The sequence below is a fragment of the Ornithodoros turicata genome, chromosome 1 (genome assembly GCF_037126465.1).
Source record: "Ornithodoros turicata isolate Travis chromosome 1, ASM3712646v1, whole genome shotgun sequence".
Lineage (NCBI taxonomy): Eukaryota > Metazoa > Arthropoda > Arachnida > Ixodida > Argasidae > Ornithodoros > Ornithodoros turicata.
The window spans coordinates 11,580,792-11,604,908 of record NC_088201.1 but is presented as its reverse complement, the minus strand read 5'-3'; the positions used below and the strand labels follow the sequence as shown (position 1 = coordinate 11,604,908).

Below are 24,117 nucleotides of genomic sequence, written 5' to 3'. Positions count from 1 at the left end.
AAAACACCTCTCAGAAATATTGCGAAAGCATTTTTGCTCATCGCATGCGAGACAATGAGATGAGAATCAAACTGTCTTTCGTTAAAAATTTGTATCGGGTCCACCCCACGCTTGAAAAACTATTGCCTCGTCTAGCTATCCTTGCAACACTGCACGAGTCCTGTTGTGGGTTTATCGTGCTGTTAAATACTCAGTCTATACATTGTATTGTGTAATCGCTTTATTGAAAACGAAAGCCACCGAAGCGTAAAGGTCTCATGAAACTAGGGCCTCCGTATGCGTCTCCATATCCTCCTCGTCCAACACCATTGGCTCCTTGTCCACTGTTTACTACTTCTCCGCCACCACTACTATCGCCTCTATTTCCTCCGTCGCTGGTTCCACGTCTTCCATTATAGCTGGTACTGGGCCTTCTCTTTGGCTGTTGCGCTCTTCCGCCGCTGCCACCACTTCCTCCACTATTTGCGGCACCTGGTTTGCCACCAATGGGTAGTCCAGTCATGTCGCACAGTCCATTGTCGCACTTGGCTCCTGCCACACATTGGCTGCACGGCTCGCCTTCCTTGTACACAGCATGATTCATAACGTTTCCACTGGAGAATTGAAAATATGTTATCCAAGTGAACATGTTTACGAACATAACGCTCTTGTCGACGTATTCCCGCATGAACTCCAACGACATATTTCTTTGTTGTTTCCATTAACCTATTTGGGATCATACTTATACCATTTTGCATCGTACGATATTCACGTGCTTCTAGAGTGCCTTTGTGTTAATTTTGGTGTCGATACTGCTTTGGGGGAAAGCAGAATTATGCCGTTCGTCGGAGGATCGTAAAGGAATATGGCTTGGAATGTAAGAAAGTACAGTGAACCCTCGTTAATATGACCCCCGATAATCTGACATACGCGCTTTATGTCCATACTCTTGGGGGACAATGCTGCGGAACCTCTGCAAATCTCCCCCGTTAATATGACAATTCCGCATTATGACAAAAATGTTCGGAAACGACCATGGTCATAATAACGAGGGTTCACTGTATATACGATTTGCGGGTATAGCGATGGCGATTCTGAAGGTGTTCCCGCGTCTTGTTTTGCTGGGCCGGTAGATTGGAAGAAAGTTAAGGGCAAGGCTTGTCGCTCGCCAGCGACGACAGTTTCTGTGCATTCTCCAACTTAGGGTAATATCTGTCATATTACCGACTTCTCTCATTGTCGACCTCTATAGATTTCACTGAGTATCACCTCGCTAGGATTTTTTTTCCTTTCTTTTTTTTTTTTTTTTTCACGCTGTCGAGTTGTACAAATCGATAGGTCTAAGTTCGAAAGAAATAGCCTCACGTTTTTGCGTAGTTGCAGGTGTACAGCTTCCGGTAAGGAAGACCTCTGTTGGAGCTATAGCTATTATAGCCACAGCCCACGAAACGGGTCTTGGCCCAAACCACCTGTGATGTAGAAAACACTTAGGTGGTTAATGAAATCGTCCGTTGTAATCGGCTACCCAGCACTATGACGGTACCTGCGTAAAGTGCCCGATGGGGCGTCCTTGCGTCTGACGAAAAGATCGGATAACGCTAACTGGGGCGTCTTTGTACTCATCAAACCAGTTGTTGATCATAGCGGGCCAATCAGACGTGTCGTTGGCTGTAGAACTCGAAGATGTGGCTAAATTCTGTCCAGTCATCTTGAACTGTGCTGCAATGTTGCAGTGACATTATGAGGGTCGATACACCTCCCCGCTTCCCCACAAAAAAAGGAAACGAAGGGAAGTGCCGTACTTGTAAATCTTTCCGTCATGTCGTCATGCGCAAACCTGCACAATTCAGCGTGTGCCTGAGCTATTGCAGCCAATTCATCGTTCCATTCCTGCGAAAAGAGAAAATGCATAACATTTGAGTAACACCAGATGATGACGGATGGCCACCGCTATTCAAATACTACAAAGATTATGCGCGACTTTAAACTGGCTCTTCGTTGTAAATTCTCGCTCGCTTCTGTTCATTGTGTCGCATGTTAACTGTCGTGACGTGGGAAGGATAATCTTGTTCATGTTGCGTATTATCAAGTTACTGTACGTCAGGCAACTAAAAAAAGTATATGCAGCGTACGGATCGCTCTCGATTCGTGTGTATGGAGTTCTCTGGTCTGTACTCGTATAGGGCTATTTGGAAGTTTGTGCATCATTTTAACGGCATACTTTGTGAGGTTTCTCACGGAAAAACGCATCCAGATACCCTACCCCTTAGTATATCTGCTATGTCGTCCGAAAAGACATTCTGCTGACGATAGACATGCCTCTCTTCTTCTCTATAGACAAATACACGTCTCTTGGTGCACGGAGCTCATCGTTGGCACGTCTCAAGCATCTTCCGGGCTTTCTTTCTTTCTTTTTTTCTTTTTTTAAAGTTTAACTACGTGGAGCAACTGCGACTATGAGCGGCGGTAAGACGTGGACAGAGGACCGCAGGAAGGAGTGAGAGACATGGACGTTAGTATGTGATTCGGGGCCAACTCCATGGGCAACGTCTGCTTTCTGGAAGGTCTGCCGCAAAACAGAAAAAAACCTGAAACAGCACAGACGATGGTACGATTCGAACCCAGCATCTCCCAGTCTTCAGTATGACTTTGGAAGTGGTGCTATACCAACGAGCGGATGTTGTTGTTTGTTTTGTTTTTTCTTGTTTTGTTTTTTTAGACAAATAATGTTGTATGCATTCGGCCATGCCGCTGGTATGCGTATGAAATATGGGACACCAATAGTTGCGTCCAACCTAAGAGCGGTACCTGGGCCTACCTTATACTTATACATGAAAATCGTATCTATCAAGCGTAAATATGACGCGAAAAAAACGTTGTGTACCACTAATACCGTTAATAAAGAATACCCACCAGCTTTATCATATTCGCTCCCTGGGGAAATTGTCCAAGCTGTCCTCGAGCGATATTTCTTCGAAGTTCGTTATGAACACGTAGAATGGTCTTTTTGTCCTGCTCGGACACTCCAACCTCTCGCTTCTGACAGGAACCCCTGTTATTCGGAGGCTTGCAAGCGGTGTGTGTTCCACCGCCTTTCTTGTACTCTTGCCGACATCGCTCATTCGAAGCTCGGACCAGTGTAGAGAGCGCTACGACCATCAAAATCGTCGTGCTGCGAGGTTCGGAGGGATTCTCTCAGAAGTTTTGTCCACACAGATAGTCAACACAAACCAGACGACAGTATATAGATGGGTAGAAATCCAGCGAACCGGTAGAATGTAGGAAGGGAGTTGCCTCAGGACAGAAGCCGCCGGCTTCTGTCCTGAGGCAACTCCCTTCCAGACGACAGTAGGAGCTACGTAAAAATTTTGTTTGAGTAAGGGCATTCTGGACTTACATTGATCCCATTTTTCTTCGAACAGCCGAATACCTAACGAGAAAGGTACACATAGCGCTTATTAGCGCTGATCATGTAGAAGACAGGTAGAATGTGAAGAAGAAGAAATGAATGCGTTGTCTTTCAAACACCAGGTAGCACACAAGGAAAATCCTCAGATCTTGATAGAACTGTCTGTTCGAGACTCCAGTTAACGAAAAGGCCCGCCATTGGCATGCAACGAGCTTCGAACTCACACCGCTCTAAAGCCGGCGAAAGATGCTACCTCATTGTCTCTTAAAAACAGCTATTGTAATGTTAGAGTTGCAAACCAGTCATAATTTGAGTTACAAGTCGATTACGCTTTTTATGAGTTAGGTTTACCAGTTTACCCTATAAAGTTAAGGTACGGGGCGCTAGGTGGTGCAAGTAACGCCTCCTTGCAGTTGTCAGTACAGAAATGTCTGCCGTCTTTTCTTTCTTTTGTTTTGGCGAATGCAGTCACTCTTTCCTATCATCGGACATAATTTCTCTTCCTTATTTTCTTTCTTTCTATTATCCTTCAATAGCATCGACGAATTAACCATCGAATCCAACGGTCTGTTCACAATCGATAGTTCTCGAAACGAATATTTTTGCTTCTTTGTTTCTTATGTGCGTAACACGTTTTTACGATCGCGTCAGAACGATAAACAGAAAAGAATGCGCCGGACTACGAAGGGAGAATACCAAAACAGATATGGGGTATCGTTTGGGGACGAACAGTAACACTAACCGCAACAACAAGCATGGATGACAAGGAAAGAATGGGGCTCCCTAAAAGGCAATCAATCGAGCTGATACTGGCACACAATGGCTTCAACGCCTGAGAATATTAAAAGATTTAAATAAGACAGTCGCCGAAAACGTTCTACCGATTACGCAACACTGGAATGGCTCCCCGCTCGACCTACCAAGGGGCCTTGCAAAGAGGCTTTGTTTTACAACATTTGCAGAGACTGCACGAATCTGAGGCTTTCACAACCATGCAGTCCTAGTACCCTATGCGACTCTTTTGTTTCCATGTAAATCTATCGATTTCATTCATGCCGTAGTTATTGAGGCATATCTATTTTTAAGTAGCTATGTAATATATCAGAAGTAAAAAAAAAGAAAGACCAACAGGACTAAGAACGGAATCCTTTCCCTATACATGTGTGGCAGGCCTCTCAGGTTTGATGAGCAACTCTGCGAAAATGCGCTAAAATGTGATAGGGTTGATGATGCATCCAAGAACCGTGAAACTATGTAAAACCCCGAGCACTGGGAGCTGGGAGTCCGCGTGGGAGTTACCCAATACGTTGCAATAGACAACAAAAGCTTTTCCTTACGCCATAAGAAGACAACACAAGTTACTCACTGAGTCCACCTTGGAAAACTGTAATGAAATATGTGTTCTGCTGCTGCAAAGCACAGTCAGAATAAGCGCGCATTCAATTTTATAGTCTACCTGTTACTACATACTACTGTCAAACCCGTCATGCTTTGATCGCTGTCAAACTTAGGCACCCCACTCCGTCATATAGTGCCACTGTGTGGGGCTTTGACCGTCTGTAAATCTACAATACGGCTGTCAATAATACGCCTTTTGTTTTCACGAAGAATACATTGTTCAAATAATGCATTACATGTTACGAACAACAGTAACAGATGTGATGAAAAACAACTCTTCCATGTACTCGGATCTCTTGTCTTCAAATGTTTGTTCTAGACAACACAATGTGATATTCTTCATAACGAGCGATTTCCTGAATCGAACCCACCATGACCCCCTTACGTCTCAGTTAACAGGAATGTCCTCTCTACTACTACAGGTGTCGCATGTGTCTTTGTCTTCTTATGTTATTTTACTCGTCAACAGATTACCGCAGGATTAAAGTGATCATCCTTTCCACCTGTGCCAACCCAAGCAGCACAATGTACTGAAAGTCGAGTGCAATAGGGGTGGACGGTATGTGTCTTATCAATGTTCCTTAGTTTCAAGAGTCTGTTCAAGGTCTTCCACCTACCCGTCCACCCCTATTGCACTCGACTTTCAGTACATTGTGCTGCCTGGGAAACTTCCCCTTTTTACGTTGTTCCTCAAATTTTTTATTTCAATGACGGAGTTCATTGTTATGTCTCCGTCACTGTGTGAGTAGAACACAGTTAAGGTTCAGTGCGGAGGGTTAAGTGGAAACTCGACAGATTGACGATTACACTTCTGCAAATCGCAATCTGTCGCAATCGCAATCGTGTCTGTCTGCAAATTGCAATCGTGCATGAGGATAGCAATGACGCCCAACGTGATGACGACGACGCTGTTAACACCACAGTAGCAATAAGATGATAAGCACGAATAACAAACAAGATTCATAAAATGGTAGAATGTGTAGCTTGTTGAATGTGTAACCTTACAGTTGAGTGCAAACTTATATCTTTACGTGAGGTACATAGAGTCTAGAGAACATCAGTATACAGGGGAGTCTCAGTTAAATCCCCGTGCTAAATAATTCGCGAACGGGTCCACCAACCGAATAACTTTCTTTTTTACAAGTATTTGTTCGATACCACCTACAAGCTTCGCATGGTGGGAATGAGTGAGAGGCGCTTGTTATTTAAATATAACTTCAAATGAGTTTCGTGAAAGAAACATAACTTCTAAAGCAGGGCGCCGTTGGCATTAAAATGGGTACTACCCCTTTTGGGACCTTCACTGGACACCTTTTAGAGAAAAATCTGCCGCCAAAGCGGGTCATTTGTTGTAGTAATTAATTGGTTTCGGTTTACATATTTTTGTCGCGACTGGTTGCAGTGAAACGAAAAGGGACGTTCTTCCACTGCCTTATTCACCAATGAATTATGTCCTTTACGTCCTTTTGCTCTTCACTGCGACCAGTCGCAACAAAAATATGTAAACTGAAACCAATTAATTACTGCAACAAATGACCGGCTTCGGCGGCAGATTTTTCTCAAAGAGTTGTCCACTGAAGGTCCCAAAAGGGGTAATACCCATTTCAATACAGACGGCGCCTTGCTTTAGAAGTTGTTTTTTTTTTTTACGAAACTCAGAATTTCTATTTAAATAATGAACACCTCCCACTCATTCACACGATGCGCAGCTCGTAGATGGTATCGGACAGATACCTGGGGGAAAAAAGAAGAAGAAGAAAGCTCTTGGATTTGTGTTCTTGGATCCGTTCGCGAACTATTTCGCCTTGAACAAGGACGCATGGAAGTTCGAAGGAAGTCGTTGAGCCATTTACGTTTGAATTTCTAAATGACCGCGATAATATTAAGCTAGCACAGACTCTCTGCGCCCATCTTCTGAGCAGTTGCGCAATGCATGATAGGAAGCGATTTCCACGGATTGGTGCGTAAATCTTTTACTTTGTACCACTGGGCAGACAGCAGTTGCGTAGACGGCATGTAAAGTTCATGACCACCGTATACCAGAAAGCAGATCCCAATGTTTTGTCAAGCACGCACGCAGCACATCCACTGGGGTGGCCCTCAGTTTCGTTTTTGGAGGAGATGTGTTTGCTCACAGTGCCTGCAGGATTCTCGGTGTCCGGTAGCTTAGAGGCGGCATGAGACAGAGGCAGCGTTCGGTAGAAAAGGCTTAACTGTTTGGAAAGTGAAGTGAAAACCAGGTCGCGGTACCTCGTCGGGCACAGCGGGGCCAGGAATGTGAACGAGCTCCGGTACTGTGTACAAGGAGCCAGTACCAGGTGCCGTGGAAGAGTTCCGGAACAGCACGGGGAACCAGGATCAGCTGTCGATGAGACTCGTGCACAAGACCAAGACTAAAGAGAAGACGGCTTGTGCTGCTCATCTTTACCAGTTTCGTTATGTCCCTTTAGGTCTGAAAACTGTAGCCACTGTGTTCACAAAGTTGATGCGGGAAGGGATCTGAGATCTGCCCAATGTGGTGCACTTCATGATGATGTTTTGGTAACCAGTAACGGTCAGAACCGTTCAATCTCACATTGAATTGAACTGAATTGAATTGAAACTTTATTTCACGTTGTACCGAAGTAAAATGTGGGAGGCCCAGTGCGAAAAGCTGCAAGCAGTAGCTTGAGAAGGCTCTGGGTTTCCGCTGTGACCGTGACAGCTGTCAAGGAAAAATACACAGGAAAAATACACACAAGACTATGTTCACTATGTTACTTATCAGTTCATCTTATCTATGCTAATGACTAATACAAACAGTAATAGACACACTGTTACAAACAAGTAACATTAGACGAATTTGTTTGTTGGAAATTTTTACATCGACTTGGAATTTATTTAAAATTACAGGCCCTTGATAGGGTAGTTTTCGATTACCCTAGTCTGTTCTTGAGAAAGGAATTTTTCAGGTGTCTTTGTGATGTGTGTTAGCACTGGAGGAGGGGGATTCAAGCTATACTAAGCTAAGAAAAATGCTGTTATGAGTTTCCACCGCATTTTTAGAGATTGTGAATAGTCGATGGTGGTATAATTTCGGAGCAGGTATGATATTAAACTTCAAGAGACTGCTCTACAGGGTCTAGGTATGATAAATGCGCTATACTCCTAAGGCTCTTTATCTGTAACCTTAATAGAGAGTGTAAATTATCATATGTTGTGGTTCCCCAAATTAGGCTGCAATAATTTAAGTACGAATGAAACAAAGCATTGTGAACTATTAACTTCATCTTTGCAGGTAATATGTAACGATTTATGCAGATTTCGATATTTACTTTTGATGAGCTCAACGTGATCGAAGGTGATGCTGCTCTGAAATTAGGCACCAAGTATAACTTCTGACAATTCACAAATTCTACGTTATGATCACCAATTTTTAGTGACATATTCAAGCAGATCTGCTTATTTTTCAATCTAAAGAGAATCGCCTTGGTTTTACTCGCGTTAATCTTAACCTCGTTTACCACAGTTACAAGAGAGTCAGCATTTAGACCCAAGAGCAACAGAGTGGTGTGATCAGCATAAATAACCAATCTGGCGTATTTACAGGTTTGAACTATATCGTTTAAATACACATTAAATAAAAGTGGCCCAAGGATGCCAGTTTTCATATATGTGGAGTCCGAAATAAATTGGCTTATAGCTTACAGTTTGTTTCCTGCCTCGTAATAAGCAGTAATGAAGTTCCACGTATGGCGTAATTCAGAAGTTTACAAGAAAGGATGTCATGATTTAGCATGTCAAAGCATTACTTGGGTCAAGAAAAACACCTAATGTTATTTTCCGTTACACTCAAAATCCAATAGGATTTGCTCCTTAATAATTAATCGTGCAGTTTCTGTAGGTCTCATTTTACGAAAACAATGTTGGGAGCTAGATATTTTGTGCTTATCGATAGATGATAATAGCCTATACTGTATGATGCTTGACCAAAGAAGCATGACTTTGTAACAAAGTCGGTGTCGTATACTTGGTCCACACTGTTGGTCAGGGACGTATTGCGCCCAATCGGGACACTTTGGAAAAGCGCCTGGGTGCGCAACGTCCACGTGCGAAAGAACAAGTGAGATCATTCCTTGGCCTTGCGAGCTTCTATATAGGGAATTGATTCCACACTTTGCCTCTATCGCACCTCTGCTAAAACTGACTCAATTCAATTGCGGCTTGTTAACCCAACCAGTGTTAGTAGCACCGGACACGGAACAACAATTACCCCTAAGAACGGATGTGCTTCCTTACACGGTATGGAAGCTGTATTGCTCCAAAAAAGTTATGAACCGTTAACGCACGTGTGGTTTGCGAGTAGACGTCTCTGTGCTGCAGAGACGGACATTGCTACCAACGAGACGGGGGCGTTAGCCTATATTTGGACATGTTTTTGCGGTACAAACAGACCACCAACCGATTGAATACGCAACCAAAAGCAAGTGTCTGAACTCCTATAGGATATGCGATGGAACCTACTTCGACAGGAATATCGTTTCAAGGATATATTAAGGGATCCGAGAATGTGGGTGTTGATTTTATTAGTCGTGTCTGAGTCCGATTACACAATTGTCTTTAGTGACAAGTGGCTGGTCAACCTGGTTTTACTTGAGTGTGACTGTAGCTGTATCGTCGTACTATCGTGCTTTATACGCGGAGTTGTTTTGCGCATATCATTTAAGGTATTGGTAATTTGGTATCGTATACAGTAGCCGAAAGTGCGGCAGGGTGTACAGCGTATTGTGGCTACCCCAAGGGAATTGTAAACGCTGGAAGCCTGACTTCGTAGTAGTGCTGTATACCCAGTAGGTATGTGTAAGATGTGCTGCGTGTTGTCTTGATGCGCTCAAGATCGCGGGGATGCCAGCCGAGGACGGTGCCAATGTGGGGGACACGCGGTGCTGGAAGGCAACGCAATCATTTGTGAAGATTACGCTGGCACTGGAATTCTCGAACCGTTTTTCGCATTTTCAGTACCCAATTTGGAAAGGCAGACTCTTATTTATTTCTCCTAATGTGTCAAGTGGAGCATTTCAGTAATGATTCTGCATACACCGTCCGGCTCCAGAATAACCACACCGCTCCTGTTTTCTTTTTTGTTTTGTTTTCTTTTGTTTTTTGTGCGTATATATATTTTTTATGGTGTAGTGTTATAGTAATTACCGTCATTTCTTTTCCGCGTGACGCTCCGTGGGTCCAAGGTCAATGCAGCCCGTGACTGGACTTGAGATTGAGGACCCTGAGCTAGCGCCATGGTCATGACATGAAAAAAAAAAAGAGAATGCCATGAAAAAAAGTCACGGGTGGCGAATCAGAGCGCGAGAACAAGAAAACAGGCGATGTTCTAGAGCGATTTTCGTCCGGCTGGCGGAGGAACGACAATATCCATCGTAGACATTGGTTCCCTGCTTTTCACTGGCGGCTCCTTCCTGGTCTTCTGCAAAGTCTTATCGACAGCTAGTCCTCGTTCAAGGTGCGCTCTTCCAGAACTCGTCCACAACACCAGGCTGGCACCTTCTATGCCGTCCAGCACCTCGTTGGCATTCCTGGCTCCGCTGCGCCTGATGTGGCCCTCCCACGAGATACAACAGTCTGGTTCTCACTTCTCTCCACTTTCCACGTAGTGAAGCCTTTTCTCTCCAGCGCTCTCTGTCTCGTGCTGCCTCTAAGCGTCTATGCACCGAGAATCCTGACGTCCTCCCCCTAATGCAGGCACCGTTAGCACACCTTCCTTGTGTACAAACTATCGCGCTATTCTTCTGCATGAATCCTGGTCGACGGTGATAAAACGTCCCCGAAGGGCCAGGTGGGGAGCTTCTGAACCAGCGGACTCACTTCAGGACTGCGTCGACCAGCCTGAGTAGCTCGTAATGCGACGGTAGTGCATTGCGCGTCGTCGATCTCCATGGGCCACTACATCACTCCCTCCCACCCTCCTCAGACGGGAGCGGTTCTTGTGGATGAGGTCACGCGCCGATGCTGTTAAGAGGAGAATGAGGACTACACGTGGATGATGGATGACTGGGCACAAGCCTTGCAGCAAACTGTGGTGCAATAGCAACAGGATGGTGTCGGCAAGGCGAAATATCGTGCCGTTGAACAAGTGTCGGAGAAATGAGACACCATACCTTCAGCAATGTCGTGTATGCCGCTATCTTTTAGGAAGGCGCAGAGTGCCTTCAAAGCTTTCACTTCTTGGCCCTGTGTAGGCCAACTTCAGATCACTTTACAAAAGGAGGAAGGCCTTTGGTCGAGGGCTTGGTAGGATTGCTTCAGTCTTGCTCTTGCTGGCTCGTAGTTTCGGCACTGCATTACAACGTGAAGTGTGTCCTCCGGCACCTTGCATCTGCTGTAGGTTTGATAGGCCCTAATCTGTGCTTTGTCGTCGCGACGTATATAAAGCACCCAGGCGGATCCGATGGACAGCTGTCTCGAGACTTCGGCCGATGTCGTGACGGATGACTGTTTGTGAGTCGGGGTCTATGTGTGGATCATATAATCGGATTCCCGCTGGATTTGCTTCCATGCACTGTTTCATCTTTTGGTTGTGGGTTTTCTGGGTGATCTCTTCGCATCTGACTTGAAAAGAGGGATTGCAGACAACTTGGTTTTGCTGAGCGCGCCCTTTGCTATCGTCTGACCCATTTCATTTCCTGGTATTTCGCAATGTGAGGGAACCCACTGCAGAGAGGCTATAGTATGTCAGTTTCTTGTCGTAGAGGTGAAGGCTTTTGCAATATTGTACACCAGCAGGTCATAGGGGTTCTGTTTTCTGATGGTCGTTCGTGGTACGGACGTCGAATGGTTTTAAACAGGCACTAAACTGTGCGGAGAAAATTTCATCCCCTGGTGGTCTATTCACATGACAATCGAATGCACACGTAAATCGAGGATTGATAGTTAAGAGGTTTGACTACGGATCTTTCGCATTTCTTGAACCTGCTCCAGGGATAAAAAGCTGTTCTGGGAATCACGATCTTGCTATGGACCCCTAAGGTGTGTGTGTGTGGGGGGGGGGGGGGGGTAAAAGACTACCTCCCGGACTTCTGGTGGGTGTCGATGCTTCGAAAGGTTCTGTTGTTTCCGATGTTGCTTCTTATATACTTTTTTTATTTCTTAGTGTCATGAGTCATGTGGAGAAAAATTGCGGATACAACATGCTGTCGTATTTCTTTTTTTTTTTTGTATGCTCACATTAATTTGAATTTTCCGTAGACATAGTCTGTGCACAAAGACATCAATAATAATTGGAGGCTTACTTTGCGAGACAACTGAGCAGGGGTCGGAACCGGTATTTTTTTCGGGCCGGTTCGGGTTCAGGCATATTGGTTCGGTTCGGGTTTAGCTCCGGTGAACTGAAAATATATACGCTTGAAGCGGTTCAGGTATGTCGGTTCCGTTCGGGTTCGGCTCAGAGAGAACCCCCCTCCCCCCCACCAAAAAAAAAAAAGAAGAAAAATCGGTCAGCGGTTGGGACGTTTACAAGGGTTGGAACCGTTACTTTTTTCGGTTCTGGTTTAACCGGTTCTTCGCAATAATTTTGTTCCGTGAAAGCGGGCTTGCCTCACCGTACACGGTTGTAAGAGCGTGAGATAACCGTTTCAGGTGAAAACACAAGACAAGTAATAAACACATCATTTACCCGATATTTTACTGTATTGTACTCTCGTGGTCTTCTGCTGAAAACGAAAAGCGAAGTGCCTTTTGGCAGAACCCAGTCAGGGCCCTCTTTTGCTCCGACAAAAAACTGGCGTCACAAAAGTCACGAACTTGCACTCGCATCGTACAATAAATAAATAAATAAACAAACAAACGAAAAAGTCGGTCGGTGGTACAATTATTTCACGTCTGAACCGATTCCCGAACCGGTAACCTTATCAATTTTTTTTTTTTTTCGGTTCAGGACAAGCAAAAAAATTGCTGGGGTTCGGTTCGGTTTGGGTTCGACAGAAAATAACGTTTTTTTTTTTTTCGGTTTAGGTTCAGTTCCGGTTCCGATCCCTGCAACTGAGATCATGAGCAATACCACAGTGGTCAATCTGCGGATTGCTTTAGCCCACCTGAGGGTTCTTTAACGTGCGCTGAAAGCTCAGCACACGGCACCTGGTATTTAACGTCCTTCGCGGAAGACTGCGTGTCTAAGCAACTTGTACTCTGCCACCAAGTTACCGGCGTCCTCGGCCGGGTTCGAACCCGCGATCAGAAGACGAACCCGCTACGGAAGCCACCGAGGCAGGTCACGAAGAAATGAAAATTACGGATATAATGACTTTGTAATTCGGTCTTAGAGTGTACAAGCTGTATCGCGCAGCATAATCTGACGCGGATGATAAAGAAACCAAAGAAGCTGTCTTCGACACCCTTTAATTAATATCATTGTAAACGCGTATCCCCTACTTCGTTATCGTTACATGAGCCCGTTAAAGTAGTGCAGTACAGTGCTTTGGCATATGACAACTACAAACATTGTCCAGAATGGGAAGTAACTATTCGTGGCAGATGAAGGTTCTTGTTCTCCTTTCCCTGTGTCTGCAGATACACAAAGACTGGATGATTTGTCACAAGGGGCATCTCCCGGGCACTTGCTGCAGGAAGCTCCCTTATCGTCGTAAACGGATTCCGTCAGGTAATTTCCGCTGTCAACAAAGATGGTTATTTGGGACATTAGAACAGACTCGGTTCGATCATGCTCTTATGCTTGTATTTTCATAGGCCTTTCCTAGATTGCGAATATGCAGTAGTAACAAACTTGGCGGCACTAATGAGTACATTAAAGGGGTTGTGACACTTGGATAGATGTGTTTCAGAACACCATGTACACATTGTGTTTCACACTAGAGTATTGAGGAAAAAGAATTATTCTTCCAGGTTTCATACCTGGCGAGATAAAAGCCCTCGAAGAACACATGTACTCGTCAAGCTCTGACATCAGAGCTCCGGCCATTCCCAATTGGCTGTGGTAAGCACGTGACCTCAGTCGGGCTTTCACGCTGGCAGACACGCCTGCCGTGACGTCAGAGCCGCATGCGTTTCAGTATTCGCGGTGCAGGTTTTCTACGCTATGTCTATTACCCCCTTTGCTGTAAAACGCTGAATGCAGGTTCACGTATCGACGCAAATAATTGCGTTTTACATATATCTTGAATTGAACTTGAGATGAACTGTCGCAACGCCTTTAACCATTAATATAAACATGAAACTCAATAAAACACGAAACTGTTTAGCACTGAGCTGCAAGAAGTAAACAGTTTTAAAGAAATGCGCAAAGATTTAACGCACAAATGCGCTTTTCTACAAGCCCAACGAATGGCACATGGCAGCTGCAGCTGCAGGATCATTGCTCTTGTTCTACAGTAAAGAGTACACCGGCAACTCAGAAAGAACATGCGAAGAATATCCCTTATGAACTCTCAGGTAAAGAAAAATGCTGGAGTACCTCTTGTTTTCTAGAAAAAAACACACAGAAGAATCACCACAGGGTAATTAATTGGATTTAGTCCGAAACACTACGTGTGTATAACATTAAATGTACACTTACGCTGGACCGTAGTTGCAAGTGTACAACCTCTCAACGAAGTTTCCCTTGTTGTAAACCAGCAATCCACAACCTACATACTGTGTCTTAGCCCAGACAACCTGCAACAGTGTGAGGCTTTAGAAACAAAACAAATAAGCCAGTAGGCAATGTACCTGAGTAAAATGACCATGCGATCCTCCACTGAAACGTCGGATTACCGAAGCAGACACAAGTTTGTATTCGTCGAACCAATCTTGAATCACCAATGGCCAGTTATTAGTCGATGACTTGTCAGTAGTGCCACTGTAGGCGAGGTTTTGGCCCACAGCAGGAAACTTGGCTTGAAAACAATACATGATGTTCATCCAACATATGCGTGAATTACGAGGTCAACTCACTGGTAAATCGCTCTTCACCTTGGTCGTGCTTGAACACACATTGATCAGAATGTGCTTGGGCCACGTCAGCTAATTCATTGTCCCACTTCTACATTTCAAAAGAATAATTAATTGTACAGAACACAATAGATAGAATGTCAAAGGATTTCTATATTACGCGGATATTGGTATTTATATATTGCGGAACGACATCACGGCCAAACGACGCCGTATGCTCTGGAAGAGGGTCCTGGCTGCATCAGAACAATGCACACCCACACCGCTGCTGCTGTGGAGATAGTTGACATCCACCCCTGCGGATTTCTGTGGCCCATCCACCATATTCACAAGATATCACCCTATTGTACTTCCATCTGTACCCCATGATGAAAACGGAACTCCCCCACGCTGCCCACTTTCGCAGTAATGATGACGTCAACAAGGCCTTGGCCGGGTTACTTTTTTTCTTTTTTTTCACTGTGATTCCGGCACTGGATCATTGTTAGACGACGTGAAGAGACTATGTTTAAAAGTAGCATTGGTGCATTTACCTCGCCATCGCCTTCTGGATGTCACGCCGAGAACTTGGGATGCCCCTCAAATTATGATGTGAGAGCAACACCGCGATTCTATGGAATGTCACCGAAGAAGAAATGGCTAAGTTCACACTCCGACTGCGAAGGAAAGCTAAGAATACTGCGCCATTTTAATATTCATATATGGCATGGCACCATTCTACAGTGAGCCCAAGGAAGCGTATTTTCTTGCAAAGAACAGGTAGCGCATCATTCGTTTACCGCATTTCAATACAAGGTCTGCCGTTTTCGAAGGTTCACGTTTGTTTATTTCCATTTTGTTGTTTATTCCATCGCTAGCACCGCGAAGCAACTGTGGCTATGAAGGGAGTACAGATGTGCACATATGAAGAGAGGACAGCAGGAAGGAGTGGGGGGACAGGGGAGAGGGGTTCAAGTTAGTGAAAAAAGCAGGGGTAAAAATTACCGCCTTCGCCTCATCTGCAAACAGGCAAGCAGGGAGGTGCCCTCACACGATGAGGGAATGTCAAATGGTCCATAGAAAAAAGAAAAGAAACACAAACAAATAACCCAGCCTCGGTTCCAATCACAATAGCACCACTTCTGTCTGTCTGTCTGTCTGTCTTTTTTATGTTAGCGCCGCGAAGCAACTGTGGCTATGAGCGGCGTACAGACGTGGACAGATGGAAAGAAGACAGCGGGAAAGAGTGGGGGACAGGGGGGTTAGTATGCGTCCTGGGCCGACTTCAGGGGGAACTGTGCCGACATTCGTCAGGAAAGACGACGGAAAACTCAGGGAAAAACCTCAGACAGCACAGCCGGTGACAGGATTCGAACCCGTGTCACCTCCCAGTCTCGGCGTGGAAAGCGATTACCCTAACCACTATGGCACGAGTGCCGGTGTCTGTCTGTCTCTGTGCGTATGAAGCTTTTTAATGCCCTCCCCACGTAGTAACGGAGCAAAGACGCAATCTCTCTTAGGCCCGGTTTCACCAACGCTGGTTAACTTTGAACCGAGATCAAGTGTTGCTAAAACTTGAAGTTAACGCTCAATTCTTTTTTGCAAACACTAGTTGGTGACGTGATGAATGTTTCAGTAATAATAACTTTCTTCTGTGAAGCACGGTTAAGCGTTAAATTCAAGTTGAGGTACCGTTGATCTCGGTTCAAATGTTAATCGGCGTTGGTGAAACCGGGCCTTAGACCCAAAACCGGGAATGTTCACTGCTTTGTGATCACTTTTCCTACTACTAGAATATTTTTAGATACTCCTAAAAGTGGGGCGAAACAACTGCGGCTATATGAGCGGAAGCATAGACATGGACAAATGGAGAAGACACCGAGATTAGTATGCGTCCTCGGCCGACTTCATGGGGAACTACGGCGGTATACCAAGGGAAAATCTCAGACGGAACAACCGTGGTAGCTTTCGAACCTACCCCCTCGCACTCTTCAGCATGTCCTTGCAGCTACAACCAAACGAGTACAGAAGGACCTACTAGTCCGTACAGGTTTATTGTGAAGGGGGCAACGGGGGACATCAGTACAAGTCGCAACAGGTACCGTTGACCACACATATTCAAGAGTGTACTCAGAAGTTTCGCCCCCTTTTGGCTCTATGCTTTCGCCGCAATATTGCTGCATATTCTGACTCACCAGTTGGTACATATTCGTTGCTGCTGGATAACCGGGCAGTTGACCGGACGCTGCTTGGCTCCGTAGCTTGTTATGGAGCTCCAGAATTTTCTTCTTCTCTGTGGTAGATATTCCAGAGGCTACTTTTTGGCAAGACTCTTTGGAAGGAAGCGGTTTGCAGGCGGTATGCGTTAATGTGCCCGGTGTCTTGCGATATTCTGGTCTGCATTCCGCCCGTGCACCATGTATTAACGGCAGCAGGAATAATATGAATAGGAGCATGGCACGAACTGCATGGAAAAATCCAGACACGTTGTCAAAGTAAATACAAGCGTCACGTTACTTGAGTTGCGATACTCTGGAGTCTGGAGCAATACAGCACCAACGGATGACGCACATAACTACCTTGAGCCGTTTGACGTGTCCTTTCTCACGGTACAGTCTGCTACATGAAAGCTTGTGTCACTAAATAAGTTGAAAACTTCAGTGTTGGACCCGTTTGCGCTTTCAGTGGATGTCGACGAGATCCTTCATCTTTCTTGTAGTGTTTATCAGTGAGTTTTAGTATAACGTACGCTGTCACCTTTGCGTACGTAAGGAATAGCGTTGGTGGTTCTGCGCACGCGCATTGCACAGAACCACTGCGCTATCCCATACGTACGGAAAAGCGACAGCGTGCGTTATAGTAAAGCTCACTATCATGTGTATAGGTGCATGCGCATCGTAAACACACCGTTATCATTAGAGAGTTTTAGTACATCGTACGCAAAGACGATAACGTACGTAACAGATAGCGATGGTGGTTCTGCGCACTGCGCGAAAATCTTTCTGTTATGGGCGTGCGCAGAACCATCAACGCTATCCCTTACGTACGCAAAGGCGATAGCGTACAATGCGCTAAAACGCACTATTAGCGAGTTTAGTGCCGCATCATCGAAAAAATTCTACGAAAGCGATACTATAAAAGAACCCAAGCAGCACAATGTACTGAAAGTCAAGTGCAATAGGGGTGGCTGGTATGTGTCTTATCAATGTTCTTTAGTTTCAGAATTCTGTTCAAAGCCTTCCACTTACCCGTCCACCCCTATTGTACTCGACTTTCAGTACATTCTGCTGCTTGGGAAGATATCAAATCCAAGAATGTGATGTCACTCGCTCAAAAGAAAGAGGGTGGTTTTGCTTACGTTTTCGGAACTGTTATCGTGAACGGCGTTCCGATGTACCAAAACTCACTATTAACTTACCAGTACTGCCGGTAGCTGCGATTACGCACGCATCTTATCAGCGAAAGAAACGCTAATTTTTGTCGCATGTTGCTCAGGCATTACCGGCTACCCCGCATCTGATTAAGGGCCGTCCACAACAACCAGTTTTCGTTTGACTGGTAGGTTTCCTAGGTTAAAATTGAACAACTTTATTTTAATGACGATGATTGGGGCGTTCCCTAGAACGTTGTTTAAAATTGAATACAATGACATGTTAAGGCTAAACTTTGTAAATAACCGTGATTGACATATTGGGTCGATGCAGTTACGCTCAATGAAATGTTCGCGCGTAGTGAACAGGAGAACTACACTGGCAACGCCGATCTGCATGCCTTAGATGCACCTGCACAAGTGCACTAAAGTCCCGCTTTCTCCGAGGTCGAAGGAGGATGAAATTTGTTCTGCTTTGAACAGGAATTCATGCGGTACGGTCAGCATAACAAGGTGTATGTTCACTAGGTTCAACGCTAGAACGGTAGATCACAGTAGATAAGACAAATGTTTCATACAGTGCTTGATGTTGTACACCTGGTAGTGGCATGTGGACTTAATGTTGCAGCGAGGCGCCGAAATCGTCCACCACTACAGCAACTTCGCAAGATGGATGATCACAACAGTGATGACGATTGTAATAGGCGCTACGCCCACTTAACGTCTTTTATTCGCTATGTAACGACACGCTTGCAAGGCCGAATATGGATCTAAACCAGGGTTGCGCGATTTTATATTAGCATGTCAGCATTTTATGTTAGCACAAAGGCGAAAGTCGAATGACGTCAACTCGTTGATTCATCCGGAACCCCCTATACACCCCCCTAACTTTTTCCCCGTGCACCCTCTACGGGTGGGGCCTTTGTTATTTCAGCTTTAGCAATGATACATTGAGCTGTTATGACATAACTGCAATGCCCCTCCTTACACACACGCACATTTTCTTTTTTTTTTCAACACCCTGTGCCTGGATCTGTCGTCCGCCTGAAGTTTAAAAAAAACCTGAACTCACCTGTTTTCGAAGCGGAGTGTAACGACCGACACAACAGAATGTTGTTGCGTACCAAGCGTGGCAGGTCTTTCCAATCGCGGAGTTCAAATATACTACGTATCTCTTATCTCGTAGTTTCCCTCGCATTCCTATTATGGCCAGGCAGTTTACATTCTGCTCCATTCCGGATACGTTTGTTGTCTGCGTGTGTGCTTTCATGAGTGTCACATGAAGTGGTTTGCTCTCCATATTTACGAAACGTAATTGGGTCGAGCACACAGCTCAGATGAGTAATTCGTTTCCTTTCTTCTTTTTTGCAATCCAACAGTTGGTTTTGTTTCCCAAAAGTGTGGCGCCCAAATTACAGGTGCAGGTATTTCGAAAAAAAAGTGAGACCAAAAAAAAACTTCGTTGGAATTCAGCAGTCAACCTAATGATGGCTGTAATCATCTGCCAGCAGCTGACCATCGTTCAGATGCCCAGCGCCGCAGTAGGTGATGGTGCGATGATATATGTGCGACCCCACGAATTCACTCAAAGGCGGTCAATTGTATAATTCACTGGCCTCGTTTAATCTACCTACAAACTAAGTGTGAGCTACTTCTCACGCCAACAAAATACTCAATAACAAACGATACAGAACAGTATAACCTACCACTGCTGCTGCTGTGTGTCCTGACCCTGGACTTAGCTTGCGTCACTTCTTTCTCTGAAGCCCAACAGGGAAGCCCCAACGTTGGTTGCCGTCGTGCATCCATTCTGAAATTTTGCTGTATCTGCGTTCGTGGAACGCATTGGTGATAGATAATATTGTACTTACTGGTACATGTGCACCCAAGCAGCACAATGCACTGAAAGTCGAGTGCAATAGGGGTGGCCGGTATGCGTTTTATCAATGTTCTTTAGTTTTACAAGTCTGTTCAAGGCCTTCCACCTACCCGTCCACCCCTATTGCACTCGACGTTCAGTACGTTGTGCTGCTTGGGCAGTTTGCAGTGGATTGCGACACACGGTTCACAAAATATGCGAAACTGATAAGCTAGTGACAGATCACACCCGAGAACGATCCATCCCATGGAAATTTACTGCATCCCACACGGTCGCTTATCGACAGCAACCACTTGTAGTGGTGGAGGGAAAGAGATGAGGGGAACCTGGATGAGGTTGTCTAGAGGTCGTTTCCCGTTTCATATTTTTAGAACAATGTCACTGTGAACACATGAATGTGTGTGTCACACACATGTGTGTGTCACACTGTGTGAACACTGTGTCACACTGTGTGAACACTGTGTGTGTCACACATGAATTTTCCCTTCTGCGTGAAGCGCAGCCATTAAACAACTTTAATGATTGTGAACAGTGCATTTCAATCAATGCAAATGGCAGAAATGATTTAAAAGCATAAACAACTCAACGTATGATTCCATGATAATTGCACGATTATATCGTCCCCATGTTGTTACATGCTTTGGATATTGGTCCGCGCATGCGAGCAGCATTGATGCTGCTTTCAGAGCGTACCTCGAGTTTTCTACGCGTTTACTTTTATTGATGGCGCTGCGTTACTACTGTGATCAGGGCCGGCGATAGGGGGGGGGGGGGGGCGAGTAAGGCGACCGCCTTAGGCCCCGCGCGCGAAGCCCTCAACCAGGGATTACTTTTTAAATATCAACCATGCACTTAATCGTGTGAAACAGGCCCCGCGATGTGCCTTTGCCTCAGGCCCCGCACACCCCTAGCACCGCTCCTGACTGTGATTATAGCGGAATTTCCAAACAGGTTTGAAGTGGTACTTTTTTTTTAACCGTTAAAAAAAATCAAAATGTTTTGCTAAACGGTTTAGCAAAACATCGTGATCGTGTTTGTTTTGTACAAGCGTGCAATATGAACGTATAGGTGCTTCATTGACACGATTTGCTTACAAATGCATGATAAACAGGGTGTTGTCATGTATTACCAAAGCTATGAATTAACCATGTCGTCCTTTGGATTAAAAATGTATTCGGGTTGAAAAAAAAAATTGTATAATGTCTTTATTCTGGATCCACAACGCTTTTTTGCCATGCTTTCGGCTCGAAGCACCGTGTACGTTCACAGGAATCCCCTGAGCCCGAAAATCATCAGAGTCAGACTCGAGATAAATGAAATACATTAGGTAGCAGAACAACATTTCAACAGCAAATCATTTTTGCGCAAGAATTTTCGCCTCACGATTTTCGGCGCGAGCGGTTAGTGATGAAACTGAGTAAGCCGATAATCGCATTCACGGGACGCTAGTAGAAATGTCGATAGTACAGGCAGTGCTGTACTATCGAGATTTCTACTAGCGTCTCATGAATGCGGGATTAAGTGCTGTAACAGCACTTCATCTACATCTAGCGGTTCTTAGACTATACAGTATTGCTATGCTGTGTTGTTACAGTGCGTCTATTTTTTAAATGTGATGTGGGCAAGCATTCTGTCTTGTCCCATCTTACAGTGTGCAATACATAATGTACAGCATTATTATTTGGCCAGACTAAGTGTCCTCGTCCACGTGTTGTTATCCGGCTTGCAGCTCTCCGAAGTCATGAACTGAATAGACAACACCACTCGCAGTGGTGTTGTCTGTGTCTATTCTCTCGTCTTGGTCGTCGTTTTGGCTGCCTATGTTACATACACGAGTGTGTTGTATGTGTCAACGATGTGGGGCTCTTGTGTGCCGCCGTTTTGCCAGCGCAGTGTATCTTTAAGCACCTTCATTGTAATAACAGTTGCACGAATACTCTGTAAATCATAATGTACCGTAGCTCACAATCACCGTATCAGGGTAATGCGTCCCACACTTATACTTGAACACCCAGTCCCCTTTCGCAAGGCGAGCAGGAGCTCCTGCGTCAGTGGTCCAGTTCGTGCACAGCCCGGGTATGTTGCTCTGAGAAACCTGGCTGTCTAGCGAGACATTATATTGTGAGTGCATGTAGTGTAAATAATTATAACATAATTTTATCGCACAGACGTACAGCTCTCGTCAACCTTAATAATAACACTGGAAAAAAAATTGTCTCGTTTCCGAGCGCGATTACAGCAACCTTTGGGGCCATAAGGAAATGTTGATAGAACAAAATTATTGTGTTAGTTTAAGGCAGGGATTTTGTTCACTTAATATTCCCCCAGGGTGGCTGCTATCGAACTCGGAAATGAGACTGAATTTTTTCGATCGTTATTATTAAGCTTGACGGGAGCTGTACATACGAACCATACGTATGCGTAGAAGTGTGTTCACATTAATAACAATTCGTCCTTATATATCTGAATTACTGTCGTCGCTGCATTGTTATGCTGCATTATGGTCTCTTCGGCGGTTTTAGCACAGTTTAGCATAGTAAAAAGCAAAGTATAATGTGGTCAATTAGAGTGTAATTGCATCCGAACAGGATGTACAGTGCTCGACAAAAGGTTACCGTACAGGCTTCGGCGCATTCCCTCGTCAGAGTGACACGTAAGCAGCGAATGGTACCGTCCGAACTTGCAAACACGTGACTGGGTTATACAGGGTGCTCAAAATTAAGCTTTCACTAGCACTTTATAAATAGGCGAACAAAAGAAAACTGGTGCTATTTTTCTGTTCCTTGAGTAAGAAACAGGTGCTACATAATTAGCAGTACCTGTTTCTTACACAAGTAGCGTAAAGTTATCATCCAGTTTCCTGGAGCAGTACCTGTTTCTTACACAAGTAGCGTAAAGTTATCATCCAGTTTCCTGTCATCGCTGTGTTTGCATAGCGCTCGTGAAAGCTTAATTTTGAACATCCTGTATAGGCACAGGTCTCTAAGTCCGTATATGGTCCCATTCGCTGCTGGCCGTGTCTTTCCGAGGAAGGAATGCACCGGAGCGTGTTCCGTAAACTTTTATCCAGCACTGTATACGTACACTCTAAGAAAAAGAGGAGTAAAATTGGGATTAATCGCAGTCCCCTAGACTGCCCTAGTCCCCTAGACTGCAATTACTCCCCATTTTGGTCCCCTAACTCCGACATTTACTCCCCAGGATTGTAAATTGCCACTGAACTTCGTGAATGGTCTTCCGAATACAACAGTCTACGTAAATATGTGCTCTTGGTCAATTTGATGGCATAAGGCTGTATAACTAAGTCAACTTAGCAATTTTGCACCCACACAGAGTAAGAAACAGTTAGCGCCTCTTTCTTCGCAAATTATGCCCCATATATATGTCACAAGATTATATATCACTCGATATATCACGGTTGAAGGCTTGATTCAAAGTATTGTCATGCATGCACACGAATTATGTAGGCAAGTTCCTTACGTAATGACGACAAAGCACGCCCGGCGCAGATTCGTATACGCAACGAGCCTGGAAGAAAAATGCCAGGTAACTTGACAGGTTCCAGGCCGTGTTCTTCAGGCAGCACAGTCCTTGTACTACATAGATATCTGAAACACTCTAACAAAAACAACAATAAACAATCCAAGTCAAAAGATTAACTATACAGGGGTATACGTACTTTGCGATGGTCCTGGCGAGAAGCTGTGTCTTCTGCTTCATTCAAGGCGGAAGAAATTCGGTGAAAGAGAGTCGGTGGGTAGTATACGTCTAACTTCCAAGTTACAACTGCACCTATAGTAATGCATATAGTCACTTCCGGATGAGTTTCCAAGAACACTCACAAGCGACACACCCGAGTTATCACTGACGCTATAGATGCTCGTACGTTCCAACAGTTTCCGACGCACATGACAGTATGTGTCTGTTAAAGCTCTTCCTGTACTGTGCCTCCAGCATAGTTTTTATTGTTTTCTCTTTCTTTCTTTCTTTTTTTTTTTTTTTTCAATGAGGCTCCTGTGCACCGGAAAGCAGTCTGGATTCCTTCCAAGCTATGACGTTGTCATGGGCTCGAGAAACTGCCGCAATAGATTATTATGCCGTTTACTATAGCAATGACAGGGTGATAATCACGATTATACTACTCCTAAGTTTCGTGTGTACAGTGAT

At 44.8% G+C, this 24,117-nt stretch overlaps 1 protein-coding gene and 1 long non-coding RNA gene across 2 annotated transcripts; both read right to left on the bottom strand.

The window, feature by feature from the left end:
* Positions 1–220: 220 nt before the first annotated feature.
* LOC135366636 (uncharacterized) lies at positions 221–19,898 on the bottom strand. Its single transcript, XM_064599823.1, has 12 exons — positions 19,778–19,898; positions 16,897–17,165; positions 14,726–14,813; positions 14,501–14,667; positions 14,349–14,446; positions 13,222–13,446; positions 3,377–3,409; positions 2,893–3,151; positions 1,782–1,869; positions 1,523–1,698; positions 1,345–1,448; positions 221–593 (listed from the first exon to the last, which is right to left on the bottom strand). Exons 1-12 carry the CDS (start codon positions 19,878–19,880, stop codon positions 221–223), a joined length of 1,983 nt encoding a protein of 660 aa, XP_064455893.1. The 5' UTR covers positions 19,881–19,898.
* Positions 19,899–20,971: 1,073 nt separating this feature from the next.
* LOC135377476 (uncharacterized) lies at positions 20,972–23,869 on the bottom strand. The gene is made up of 3 exons (XR_010418113.1): positions 23,630–23,869; positions 23,431–23,568; positions 20,972–22,053 (listed from the first exon to the last, which is right to left on the bottom strand). It is a non-coding gene; the product is annotated as an uncharacterized LOC135377476 (long non-coding RNA).
* Between the last annotated feature and the right edge of the window lie 248 nt (positions 23,870–24,117).